Source organism: Schistocerca americana, chromosome 3, assembly GCF_021461395.2.
Source record: "Schistocerca americana isolate TAMUIC-IGC-003095 chromosome 3, iqSchAmer2.1, whole genome shotgun sequence".
NCBI lineage: Eukaryota > Metazoa > Arthropoda > Insecta > Orthoptera > Acrididae > Schistocerca > Schistocerca americana.
The window spans coordinates 321,411,049-321,424,841 of record NC_060121.1 but is presented as its reverse complement, the minus strand read 5'-3'; the positions used below and the strand labels follow the sequence as shown (position 1 = coordinate 321,424,841).

Below are 13,793 nucleotides of genomic sequence, written 5' to 3'. Positions count from 1 at the left end.
ACACAAACACACATACACATACTCCATCCCCACTGCAACAACCACCCTACTATCATAGTACATAGCAGTAGTAGTAGTAGTAGTAGTAGTAGAAGTAGTAGTTTTGTTGCCTATCGCGCCAGCAGCACCCCAAGCGGCTAGCAACTTAAACTGTGGGTTCCTCGCGTTCGTGATAGCGAATAGTAGTGGTTTATTTTGATTTCTACAATGGTTTTTACAAGGGGGAACGTTTGTAGCGCAATAAATTGCAGCAACAACAGGAAGAAGACACCACAGCTGCCTTTTTATTAGGTATCCTAAGGATCCTGAGAGGTATATACCATCATGTTACTAAATTGTACTGTCAGGATTCACTTGCAAACTATATGTGTATTAATGATTAATGTTTCGTTTCAGGAGCGGAAAATGGCTAGTAAATAACAGACGAGAAGACCTTATGAAAAAAGACTCAGTTTACCTGTATAATAATATTAGGTTTTGTTCGTTACATTTCGAACAAAACCAGTTCATGAACGCAGACAATAATAAACTCGTGTGGAATGCAGTACCCACACTGTTTGACATCCCAAATATGCCACCTCAACTGACGATGAAGAGGAAACTGCCACAAAGATTCGACAATGCATCTAAAGCTGTAAAACAGTCCTATGACACATAAGCATCCAGTTCAGCTCTCCGTGTATCAGTGCCAGATGCGTGTGAATCGTCAACACAGACCTGCTTTGACTATGAAGTGGTTAGATTAAGTGCGGTTATTCGTGTCTTACAAAATCGTAATGTTTGGTATGTATTTCATTCACTTCTGTTGTTAGTCACATAATTTTCCTTGCTCCTTCGTGTGGCGACATTATTTTGTTAGCACCTTGTTCACTGACAGATTGTTTGAAAATTATTCAAATATTTGGTTTTGCATGAAATGTAATGTTATCAGCTCATTATAATGTTTTCAACATATTTCACCCACTGTTTGGCAGTTGCTTGTCCCACTTAGGATAATGTAAAGATGAAGGTCGTACTTGTGGCAACAGGCGACAATGACAAACACAGTAGGTCTACAGAACGATAAATGAGCTGTCGATCGCTTTTGCATGTAGAGGTACATGTCTGTGCTTCTTACGTGTGAATCTGTGTGTTTATATTCTTTTGATATCAACGAGGTAAGCTGCAATACTATGTAACGTCACAAGTGTTTCTTCACGAATGTGTTGTAGCTTGCCACTCGATTCATGGTTTTTGTCCACACTTGCTCTTATTTTAGAATCATTTTTAGAGACATATATGCCTTCTGATACTACACAAATCCTTGGAGGCAATAAAATAACTCAAATATTTCGTAAATTACGTAGGAAATGGATGCAAAACAAACATATGCCGATGCTTGGAGCGCTAGTGCCACCCCATCTGTCAAACGGTAACAACTTTTACAGCAGTGAGTGTCGCGACTGTTATGTTAAACTGTGGTAGTAGTAACAGTAGTAGTGGTAATATTAGCAGTATTAGTGGTAGTACTTTTATTTTGCCATATATTTCTTTTACAAGGATATTGGAGATGTCTTGGAATTGCAGTTTAAGAACAACAAAAATAAAGTAATTCACATATACAGACATTTACAGACTTACAGGTCTAGAATGACAAGAATGGGACAGGTAGTTGTCCATAGCCTTATAGTTGGAACCATCTCAGCATTTGCCTAAAATCGCTTAGGGAAACCATGGAAAACGTAAATCAGGATTGCTGGATGAAGAGTGGAGCCTCTAACCTCCCAAACGCAAGGGCAGTCTGTTTAAAGTAGTGCTACCTCATTCGGGCTACCACTAGTCTACAATAGTGTTTTACAAATAAATGTTTTTACTAATGATAAAAGGCTAATACTACACTTCACTCAGCTCCCTGTACTGCACATAATGCAAACACATAGTTCCACAATACTACACACACTATCAGCTGATACCAGGACCATTTTGTGAACTGCAACTTGCCATTTGTTACCTGTTCAACTGAGTCAGCATCACTCTGTAACAAATGAGATGTTGAGCTCAGAAAGATGATAAGGTTTTAGCATTATACAATATTTACCTTTAGGAGTAAATTTTATCAAAAGATGGAAAAAAGAAGGAAAAATATAGTGTTAAAGTGTTATGTGGAATGTTAAATGTTATGTTATCAGTGTTATAATTTGTGGTACATTTTTTACTCAATCGCTACTCCATGTTATCTAAGCAGTTCTTCAGTCAATAGAATATTTGTGTTAACAAGTACTTTTAACATCCTTTTTAAATAAGTTAGTTTAGCAATTTCTTTACCTTCCTTTTGTAATTTATTGTACAGTTTTATTCCTTGGTAGAAAATGCTACCTTGAGTTTTATGTTTATTCTAGCTTGATAGACGTAGGTTCAGTTTAGATCTTTTTCCATGACCAATTTAACATTATCATTTTCCATCTTCAAAGTGAAATTCATGGCATTTGTTTCTTTATGTTCAGTACCACTTTACTGCTTACTGATCAATTGTGAACTTCCTTGGGGGTTTTATTTGCTTTCTCTTCAAAGGGTACTTTTGATAAGTATCACTAGTGGAAAAGTCATTGGTGTACATCAGCAACAGTATTTATCCTCAAATGCTATCCTGAAGAACTCCTATATTCATGTATTTTGGCTCTGGTGAATATTTTACCAAAACATTATACTTATTTGAGATGAATGTTATCTCTGCTCTTTCTATCCTATTTGCTAGGCATGATCAGAACCAGTTATTAGCTACCCATCCTATTCCAAATCCTTCCAGCTTATTTAATAGAAAGGGTCAATAGTATCAAAAGCTCTATAAAGAACTAAAAATATGCCTGTGATGCACTCACCTTTATCAAAAGCATCAAATGCCACTTTGTGACTTCTAATGTGACTGAGTTGTACTTTCGTCACTTTGGAAACCAAATTGTGATTATTCAAATAACTCGTTAATCTGTCTTTCATAACTGGTTCTATTTTTTGGGAATGATGATTCCTTCATGCTCTGTTGTTACCAGCAACATCATTATACTTAATGCATAGTGATTTACAGGTGTTATATTCGGTTTTTGAAATTTTTTCTGTAACTTCGCTATAAACCTTGAACAATATAGATTCTTATAGTTTGCTAGGTGGTGTGGATCATTTATTGCCTTCTCCCCCTGCCTTATCAGTATGTTCTTATGCCTTTGTTTGTCTCTCCCTGTTTCCTCTTTTATGCCATCCCATCTGCATTGTATATTAATTTTTCATTAAACAACTTGTTAATCAGCACCTTTCTATAAATCTTTTTATATCTGTGATAGAAATTCAAGAACTGTGGCTCATTTTAATTCTATTTTATGAAACTAAGTTATTTAAGGGTTTGGGATGAGTTCTTAAACCTTTGTACTCCATAATGCAGGGATAGGGCATCACCAAGTGCTCTTATTTAAATCGCCACCACCCAGGTGGCGTCTGTACCACAGAGAATTGTGGAAACAATGAGGCCACTGAACAACAATTGGAGTCTACATTGAAACAAGAAGTGGGTTTTCATTCAAATACATGTACGTAAATACAAAACATTTCATTGTGTCATGTTTTTTGAAAGTCTTCAGGGTGGACTGTTTCCATCATCATTTCACTTGAATTGTTAACAAATAAATCACTGTCATCATAATCCTTGTCACTTTCACTTTCAGTAACACATTTCTTTAAAAGCTCTATAACCTCTTCTTCAGAAAGGATTGAGTGTGAAGTGTAGCTGCAGTGCGACACTGAGTTAACACTGGCTTTCCTATGGTCATACTATGTAGAACTGATGCCTAGTCCACTCAGTTTCTAGAAAGGAGTATGTGAGAGCTATGCAAAATCGTATTGAATGAGGCTAGACAATGTAGTGGAAAACAAAATTCGCAGTGTTGAGTGTAATTCACCATTGGAGTGGAAAGGATTAATACCTACTGTTATCTATGTGTTTTTGTGAGACATTGATAGCTTTTCAAACTGCAGTTTAAGTAATGTTGAGAATTTAACATTTATATTGGTTTCTGTATAAACTTCATTCTAGCTTTGGTTGCTAATTCTTGAAAAATCTTGTATTTTAAGACCTAATAAATTTCTCTTGTAAGCTCGCAATTTATGGAATTTGGCCATACTCGATTTTACTCTTATTATTTCACAGAATGGGCTGATAATCCCAGATCTTTTACAGATACATCACACTTTTCCCTGCCCATATTTGTGGCCACATGGTCAGTTACTGATGCAGTCATTGTAGTAAGCCTTGTTGCACTATTGTCCCAGAATGACGTGCCAAAACTCTGAAGGATATTTATGAGGAGCCTAGGACTACTAGTTCCATGTTTGCTATCTGTGTTTACGTATATGTCTCAACAAAATACTATGTTGACCATTTTACTTGAAATTTTATCTAGAACTTCTGTCTATTTATTAAAAAACATGTCAACACTATCACTGTGAGGTCTAGACACACACAAAGTGGTCAATTTCTTGGTGTTATCAATGGTTCCTGCTAATTAAATACCTGATACTTGAAAGTGTTTGTCTTCACTCACTGTGCTAAGATCATGTCTTTACTTGAACTAAACTCCTTTTCTGATATAAATTAGTTGTGATAATAATAAGCAAAACAAAAATAACTTTCTCCCATTTCATATTATGTTCAATCTCTGATTAACAAATTGCAAGAACTAAGATTAATACTAGACTCTGACCTAAAATTGATGTTATCTACATGATGGAGCATTGCGTAAAAAACAACAAACAGAAACTGTAAAGATCTCTGTTTTTTCCCCCTAGGCAGTCCATTTGGCAGATTTCATTAAAAGTGTGGTGGGACAGCTATCTTTGCAAAGCATAATCTGAGTTATAAAGAAATCCAAACTTTTTCTGGTTTGATCAAGGTAAACGTATTTGAAATAAAAGCTACTGAAGTTACTGGCACCCACTTTACCGTGGTATCCCTATCAGATCCCCCAGTGGTGGCCATGAAGACTTCCTGCATAAATTTGAAATGGTGTTAATTTAGAACCAACAAAAAAGAAAATCGTCTGTGGTGGCTCTGACACTGATTTTTTGAAACCTTCAAACTACAGAGATGTATTATGTGCCAAAGGGTTTCAATTTAATCCCCACAGTAAATGCACCAACAAGAATCTCTAGGTACTGTAATACTGCATTAGACTAAATTTTTACTCGCCGGACAATGGTAAAGCAGTAAGTGTGGACTATAGTAAACATGATATCCTGTTGTTAACACTGGATTTTTTGAAATTTATTTTGTTTTGGAAGAGCTCATACAGCCAGAGGAATATCATTTATGACGATAAGAACGTAAGGACAACACAACACTAAGTCTCCGAGTGGAGAAAATCTCCAGAGCAACTGAGAATCGAACCTTGAGCCCCTTCACTTAGCAATCCAAAGTGCTGATAATGCAGCTACCGAGGTGAACTAACATTGGAATTATGAACAGAGAAAATATCACCATTTAAATATTTGAGTGCAGGGATCTGTGATGGTAATATAGCAAACTTTTGCCCCCTATTAATCTGGGAGACATGGGATGAAGTGTTCAATGAAACACATGTAAACATAATGTTCAATATCTTTCATGGACCATGTCCATACTCTTTTTATATAGCCTTACCACTTAAGCAATGCGAATTAAAACCAACTAGAAACAAAATTTGGATTACTAAAGGTATACAAATTTCCAGTGCAAACAAAAGATTTGTGCATTCATGAAAAAAAATACTGTATCATTAGAAATGCAAAATTATATTGAGGAGTACAGTAGGATCTACCACAAAGTTATTGAAAATGCAAAAATGGAATAATCATGAATACATTTGCAAATCAAAATACAAGACATGACCCACATGCAACATCATCATATCTAAAACAGGCACCACGTCAGTGGCAAAAAGATGAACAAGTAGCTGATACCACTTCAGTAGACAATATCTTTCATGAGTACTTTATCAAAATGCCAAATGATTTTATCCAAAGCAACTTTCAAACTCTTAATGTGCATCACACTGAACACCACAAAACTCCCAGTCGGTCTATGTTTCTCACACAGGTCAGACACAATGATCTCATACTGGTAGTTTGATCATTAAAGAAATTTTCGTATGGTTTTGATGATATTTCATTCTGTATTATAAACCAAACAGGACATTATATTGTAGAACCACTGAAGCTTATTACTAACCACTCCTTCTCAACAGTTACATCTCCAAATCTCCTAAAGTTTGGAAAGGTAACCCCCATGCACAAAAAGGGACCTACAGACAATGTTAACAATTACCGGCATGTATCTCAGCTTAATGGCTTCTCAAATATCTTCAGGAAGCTCTGTTGTAATAGGTTGCTAGAGTTTATTAAGAAAAACAATTAGCTGTCAAATCATCATCATGGTTTCAGGTAATCAAGATCCACAATCACAGCAGTCCATGAATAACTGCATGCTATCCTAAAGGCTACAGATGAAAAGGAAATGCTTACTGAAATATTTGTGGACCCATCCAAATCATTTGACAATATAGATCATGCTATTCTCTCACATAAATTGGAAAGAAAGAGAGTCAGAGGTACTCCAAATGAATAGATTAGCTCATATCTTACTAACAAACAACAAAAAGTTGTTCTTAAAGAAGGTAAAGTCGCTGGAAACGTTATAAAAACAACAACATACTTATGAGAACAAGCTACAATGAAATGTGGTGTGCCACAAGGGTCGACATTGGGTCCAATACTTTTTTCATTCGTGTATAGATGACCTGTCCATGAGAAACAAAATTTTATTTCTTGATGACACAAGTATATCGACTACAGGGTTAAACCAAAAAGATCTTCAGTCACTTACAAACACATCATTGCTGGAGCTAACACACTGGTTTGAAAGAAATAAACTTGTAAAAAATACTGAAATAATGGTAGCCATGAGGTTTCATGTACCCCACTCTAAGCAACAAAATGACCACTCATTGAAAGTAAATGACAAAAGTTTGAAACTGACTGATGATATGAAATTCCTGAACATGTAAAAGAAATACTACTTTGTGTTATGTCATTGTCTTTGGTGGACAGTGGAATTAAGATGGCCACCAGAGTAATAAATATATGAAGTTTAAATATTTGTTGGTTTCGTTCGTTATTTATCATCAAAAACACATCAAAAACACGGCACCTCATCTTTTTACCCCTAGACAACCATATTTAGAGCCAGCATCAACATCGAGACACAGCAGCGATTCAGCAAGCAGCAGCGATTACCACAATGCCAATCTAACATCAAGTGCTAACAAGCTCCATAAATGCGAGTGAAATAGTGCGATTATAGCAATATCTACGACTAGGCGACAATTATAATAGGCAAGTGATTAACTTTGCAAGATCACATGTTAATGTCAGTGTGAGATAAGCAATTTCAAATGTGAAATGCTGGCATATTAGTAATGGGATTAAACCACCAGAGAGCAGAATGCAAGCATGCAGATGTGCATGCATTGTGTTGTGCAGGTGCTGTATGTCAGTTTGCCAGTTGGATTTACATGCCTGTTGCACTTGATCGATCAATATAGGGATGGATAATGTTGGCTGTGGATGATGATGCAGTTGTTGCCCAATGATATTCCGTATATGCTCGATTGTAGACACATCTGGTGGTTGAGCAGACCAAGGCAAAGTTTCGACACTCTGCAGAACATGTTGGGTTACAACAGTGGTATGTGGGCGAGAGTTATCCTGTCCGAAAACACACAGAGAAATGCTGTTCATGAATGGCAGCACATCAGGTCGAATCACAAAATTGACATACAAATTTCCAGTCAAGGTGCATGGGGTAACCATGTGTGTGCTCCTGTTGTCATATTAAATTGCACCCAGACCATGACTCCAGGTGTAGGTCCAGTGTGTCTAGCACACAGACAGGCTGGTTGCAGACCCTCAACTGGTCACCTTCTAACAAACACATGGCCATCACTGGCATCACAGCGGAAACAGCTTTCATCAGAAAACACAATAAACCTCCTCCATACACTCCAAAGAAGCTCAACCTTGACACCATTGAAGTCACAATTGGCGATGGTTTGGAGTCAGTAGAATGCTCGCTTCCACGTATCTGGCTCATAGTTGACCTTGAACTAACTGATTTATAAGTTAGTTGATTGCCTGTGGTGCCGTCTGCCGCTCAGACTGCTGCTTCAGATGAAGTAAGATGTGCCAGAGCCACACACTAAAATGGTTCAAATGGCTTTGAGCACTATGGGACTTAACATCTGTGGTCATCAGTCTCCTAGAACTTAGAACTACTTAAAACTAACTAACCTAAGGACATCACACACATCCATGGCCAAGGCAGGACTCGAACCTGCGACCGTAGCAGTCACGCAGTTCCAGACTGAAGCGCCTAGAACCACATGGCCACACCAGCCGGCTAGCCACACAATGAACATGATCTTTGTCCCTCTTGGTAGTAACACATTGGCATGTGGATTCTAGTTTTCTTGCGACCGAACATTCTCTTGACCACCGCCGCTGGCAATCATGTGCAGTGGCTATATTCCTTACATGTTTTTCTGCAGTATCGGAGAAGGAACATCCATCTTCTCATAGCTGTATCACACAACCTCATTCAAAGTGGGTGGTTCTTTGATAATGGCATCTTTGTCAGCTTAAAGGCGTTCTTGACTAACATCAAGTCAGCCTGTTCAGTGACAAAGGTAATTAAAGCCCACATCTGTTACATTGTGTATTTAATGAAACCCTGGTTCACTCCAACATAGTGTCCCCACTGGCACCACTGTTATATGACTGATATGAAATCTGAAGACACATAATCTATCAGATGTAGAAACACACCTACCAGCATTGCAATTTCTTTTCCATTCAGCATACATCTAATATATATGTAATAATTTGCCTTTACATCAGACTTGTCCAAAGCAGTCACTTGTGATAAATTCGATTATTGTTATTACGTAATCTTTATTTCTTCTGTATTTTTTATGGACTTGGTCTATGTCTGTACAGACTCTTGCAATGTAGAAGGTCGAAGATGAGAGTGACTAAGTTAGTTTTGCAGTAGTGAAGCTAGTTAAAATGTAGAGAATATTGGGAGCCAGAAGTCGTATGTGGGTCACATTGGGTTCAGTGCTCCATACCGTGGCGTAATTGGGTTGGTGGAGCGCCAAATTCAGCAACAGGAAGGAGAACACTGTGTCAACGACCAGGTCGGTACACAGTAGAAGACGTGCCATGGAGCAGCTCGCTGCATGCCAGGGTGTCGACATCGAGGGCGGTAATCGGGTCAGTTATGCCAGCTGAACAACACCAGAACATTCCACCGACCTACTAGGGAAGAAGAACAGCAGACATCAGCGGCAGAGAGCCCTACTTAAGAACTGGCAGCCAGCTCATCAACGTCGTCCGTCATGAGGCGTTAGAGTGATGCAGGGCCTGTGTCACTTAGCCCCACCACCAGTCCAAAGTCGTCACTGTCATTGTAATTATCGTAATAGTCATCGTCGTAATGCAGGTCCTCACCTAGAAAGCGCTAGAGGGCGCCGCCGCTGTAACTAACGTCGGACAGCATCAGCAGGCAGCCGCCTCTCAAGGGAGTCATTGCTTGGGGTGCATTGTAGTAATGCACTATCGCCAACGTCCTGCGACGTTGCCGCCAAGAACGCCATGGCCAGGGCAGGAGACAGGGATCCCGCCCCGCCGACGCCCTGCAACCGCCCCTGGGGATGCTCACTGAGACACAGCACTGATCTATCCCAGTCCCACACCTACAGCCGCCAGCACAAGATGCCTGTGGTGTGTGGTTCCAAATGTGGCAGTAAGTCAGTGCAAGGTCGGAGCACCACTGTCGAGGTAGTAGATTCGAGTTATGGCAGTGCAGCTTTAGACGCAACAGTGGGTGCATATGAGAATGCCAAGAATATTACGAATGGAAGCAAACCTCGCCCAGGGTGCCCATAGCTAATGTATTGCAGTTGATCAATAAATGTTGTTATTCTGTCATCAGGAGCCATCCATGGACATACTCTCACCATCCTCTTCCTCACACTGAGAACCCATGTTCTAATCTGGCGACGAGCAGTGAAGTTCCATGCCTGTTACACACATACACACAGGCAAATGGTAGAGTATGGCGGGAAATCACCACAAATATGGAGCATGAAACGTGTCTACTTGTGAATCTGCTCTTGTACAGTCTATTGTTGCTCATCTTTGTGTGCACACTGAAATCTGCAGTGATTTCTTCATGTCAATTCTCTAGAGAGGTAATTGCCAAATTTATCGAAATATATAGTAGTCACAGATGTGTGTGGGAAATAAAGAGCATGGAATACAAGGAGCAGGATAAGAAGGTAGCTAATTATAATTCTAAAAGTCTCTGACATTTTGCTGGTAGAATTGAAAATCTCCAGATACTCAGAACAAAGTAGAAGATATCTCATTAACCTCTGCTATAGTTTATCACAATATTTGAAGATCCGAACAAATCTAAAAATGTAAAAATGTTATATACCTTTTTACAATTGATATATCAGATAATTGATGTACCAGAACTTCATGGAACAATGTGTGTATAGCAACTTTACATCTGCTATGCACTATTTAGCTCACTGCGTACTTGGACAGTGCAGTCGAAAATTGTAACCTTCAAAACTTCGTCCTGATGTAAGGAATGGTAATTTAGCTGTCATGTGATGAATCTACTTTCCTACTATAGGCTAAGTATTTTGTCGAATTATCGGAACAGTTGCGGGCGTGAATACATGTTTCTACATCTCCATGCACATTCCGAAATAATTTCGCTATTCGTTGGGTTCTCACAGTAACTCGAAAAGTAAAATAATATTTTGACCATTTACATCACTCTTTCTGCCTGTGACACACGCACTTCTTCAGTTGCGAAGACAGGTTACAGAAGAGTTTCCTTTATTAAGCCGAGTTCACATACGCAACAAAAGTGACTCCACAGCTAGTGACACACTGTTGTTGCATCGCAGTTGCATGTGTAAAATCCACAACTTAAGAGACGCAACTTTTGTCATGCCACGTAAAGTTCAGCTTGGTTGTACTTTGTTGCGTCACTTTACTACCACCACTGCTCCCTGGTGGCAGTATTTCGAAACACGAGCACTCTGTTGGAGTTATCGGGGTGTAATTGCTGCTGTACGCCGTTCGATTTCTGTGTGTGTGTGTTTTTTTTTTTTTTTAATTTTATTTCTGAACAAAAGTGAAATTAATGGTCGGCAGGTACATTTTCGCAGCTTCTAGAACTACAAGAACAGCAACCTATGTTTGAATTTCTGCAGAAGTGATTCTGTGTGTGTGTGTGTGTGTGTGTGTGTGTGTGTGTGTGTGTATGCGCGCGCGCGCTCGTGCTATTTGCAAACCAATGACGTATCCCACAATCTTAAAAAGATCTTTGGACGAATAAAGAAACAATATATTTAACCAAAAAAAGAGAGCCGTATGAACTTCGTAATTTGTGAGACCACACATCGTATAAATTTTGTATTATACGCAGGAAATAGTTCCACAGTGTGATACGGCAGTTGTTAAACTAAAAATTAGTTATTCCAAACGCCTATAACAACGAATATAATAAGATCTTAAAATCTGGGAAGACTGGCGTCTCTGCCGATGATATTTACATGCCAGCTGTTGGTTAGTTTGCCCTTGCAGACAGCGTTTTCGTCTATGAGTGTTATTTCTTTTATAAGTGTGTTTTTCCTCCAGATTTATCCCTGTGTGAAATCTATTTTCAGATCCAACATTTGGGTTTCGTCTTCCTTGTATTTAACTCGTGTCACAGCTCTAGGGTCACAACCTGCACTATAACATCTGACACCATATTGAAAGCTGTGCAACTAGGTAGAAATTGTGGCGTCCTGTGTGAGCGGTAGCCCACGATGCCTATATATCAAGCAGGAAGCTGTGACGCCACATTATATGCGTGTGTGAACTTGGCTTTAGTTGCTAAGTTTTCTGAAATGAAATATTCTTTGCTAGGAGGTAACCGTTTACCGATGAAACTTCTTTTCTAGTAGTAGTAGAGTGAAAGTACGTCGCAATAACGCACGAGATTTGGGGCGATATATTGCATACACAGACTTCTGCGCAGACAGGTGCTGGTCGGTATACCCATGGAGGTATGGGTATACCGGTATAGGAATCGACCTACACCGCTGTAAGGTTCCTTACGATAATCGATTTATGAGTACGATTGTTGACCTGTTTCGATTAATGATAATTCGATTGTTGAATTTGTTTTTGTTGTGATGGTCGGGATTTAAATGTCGTCTGTTACGGTACGGGGCAGAGCCGCTTATGCAATCACAGCCGCTTATGCAATTAATCGACGATGTTACGTCCTGAATAATGACGGATTAGTTAGCGACAGTATTTAGTTATGTTGAGTGCTGAAGTTAGGTCTTCCTTTTGTGCTCAGTAATGTATTTCTTTTTCAGATATGTCGGAAAGTGTTTAGGGAGATGTAAACTTGGAACTGTGCATTTTACCTGAAGGACAATGTTCACATGCGCCAGACATTGCCTCAAACGAACTTCTGTGTTGTCAACATGGCCAACGCAATTCATCAAGCAAAAGTTTCATTCATCTTCTTATAGAACTCTGAAACGTAAGGACAGTGACTCCCAAACAGCGCATCGAGGAAGGGAACAAAAGTTGAAGTCAACTTTGTACTATTTAACTGCTGCAGGTGTTTTGACCGTCGGATTTAGCTACGCTGCTGTGCCATTGTATAGAATGTTTTGTCAGGTAATTGTGCCGTTTTACATTTCACATTTGTAGAAATAATTGAAATAGTGTTTACCATGACTATTAAAATGTCAGGCGGAGAGAGTACACATCTAGCACAAGAGAGAAGAAGAAAACATAACATACAAAGGTCAGAATAAAAGGAAAAAATCTGCCATCAGTTAGCAAACTAGAAACACATCATCCGCAAGTGCCAACGAATCGTACTCCGCGTAACACACGCCTTAAGCCAGTGCAACATTCAGATTGTGCTTAAGAGTCATATTGATGCGTTGTAAGCAAATTGTACCACAGTATCCAGAAAACAATACAATTTAATCTGTATATATCTTAAAAGCACAGTAATTGCCCTAGTTGTATGGTAAGTTTCCTTTCCCATGGAAAAAGAAAAAAATGTTGTGTAACAGTGGAGATGTTTGTCGCTCTTCTATTTCCTTGAGTAGCTCATTGATAATACTATCAAACATAACGCCATATGTTATTGGATGCAATATTTTGGTTCCATTGTTTCCAATTTACAGTTAGAAGTGTTCTATACGGAATGTTAAATGTTTACTCCCTTTGTATAGTGGAAATATAACTCCCATCTTGTGCCAGCCCTACTTCCAGCTACTATTAGTTCTGTGTGATCCAACACAAAACTGTGGCTAAAGTTACATTGTAGGATGTCCCACTCCACCCCTGAAATCTTGGTTATGGTGACAAGCTGATCTGTACACAGCCCAAGGTCTAGGTTAGGGCAAAAGCTGACAATTTGGTTGAGAGTTGGTGAAGCCAGGGAATTGAAAAGCAGAAAGTCTGGTGGTGGCAACAAATTGATTGGTAGCAAAGCCTAATATTTACATCCACACCATATTGGAAAAATGTAAAAAGGGTCCAATACATAACTTTTGCCAAAACCACTACATGAAAACAAAATTTAGCTAAATCACTGTACACTGTCAGCCTTCTATTAGTACAAAAAAGGTTACCTGATT

At 38.9% G+C, this 13,793-nt stretch overlaps 1 protein-coding gene across 1 annotated transcript in view; it reads left to right on the top strand.

Annotated features, from left to right (window-relative positions):
• Nucleotides 1–12,288: 12,288 nt before the first annotated feature.
• The window catches only part of LOC124605553 (cytochrome c oxidase assembly protein COX11, mitochondrial), a 36,178-nt gene continuing 34,673 nt past the window's right edge, over nt 12,289–13,793 (top strand). Inside the window, exons 1-2 of the mRNA XM_047137311.1 lie at nt 12,289–12,347; nt 12,507–12,816. Coding sequence (XP_046993267.1) covers nt 12,568–12,816 — 249 coding nt within the window. The 5' untranslated portion in view covers nt 12,289–12,347; nt 12,507–12,567. The remainder of the gene's footprint in view (nt 12,348–12,506; nt 12,817–13,793) is intronic.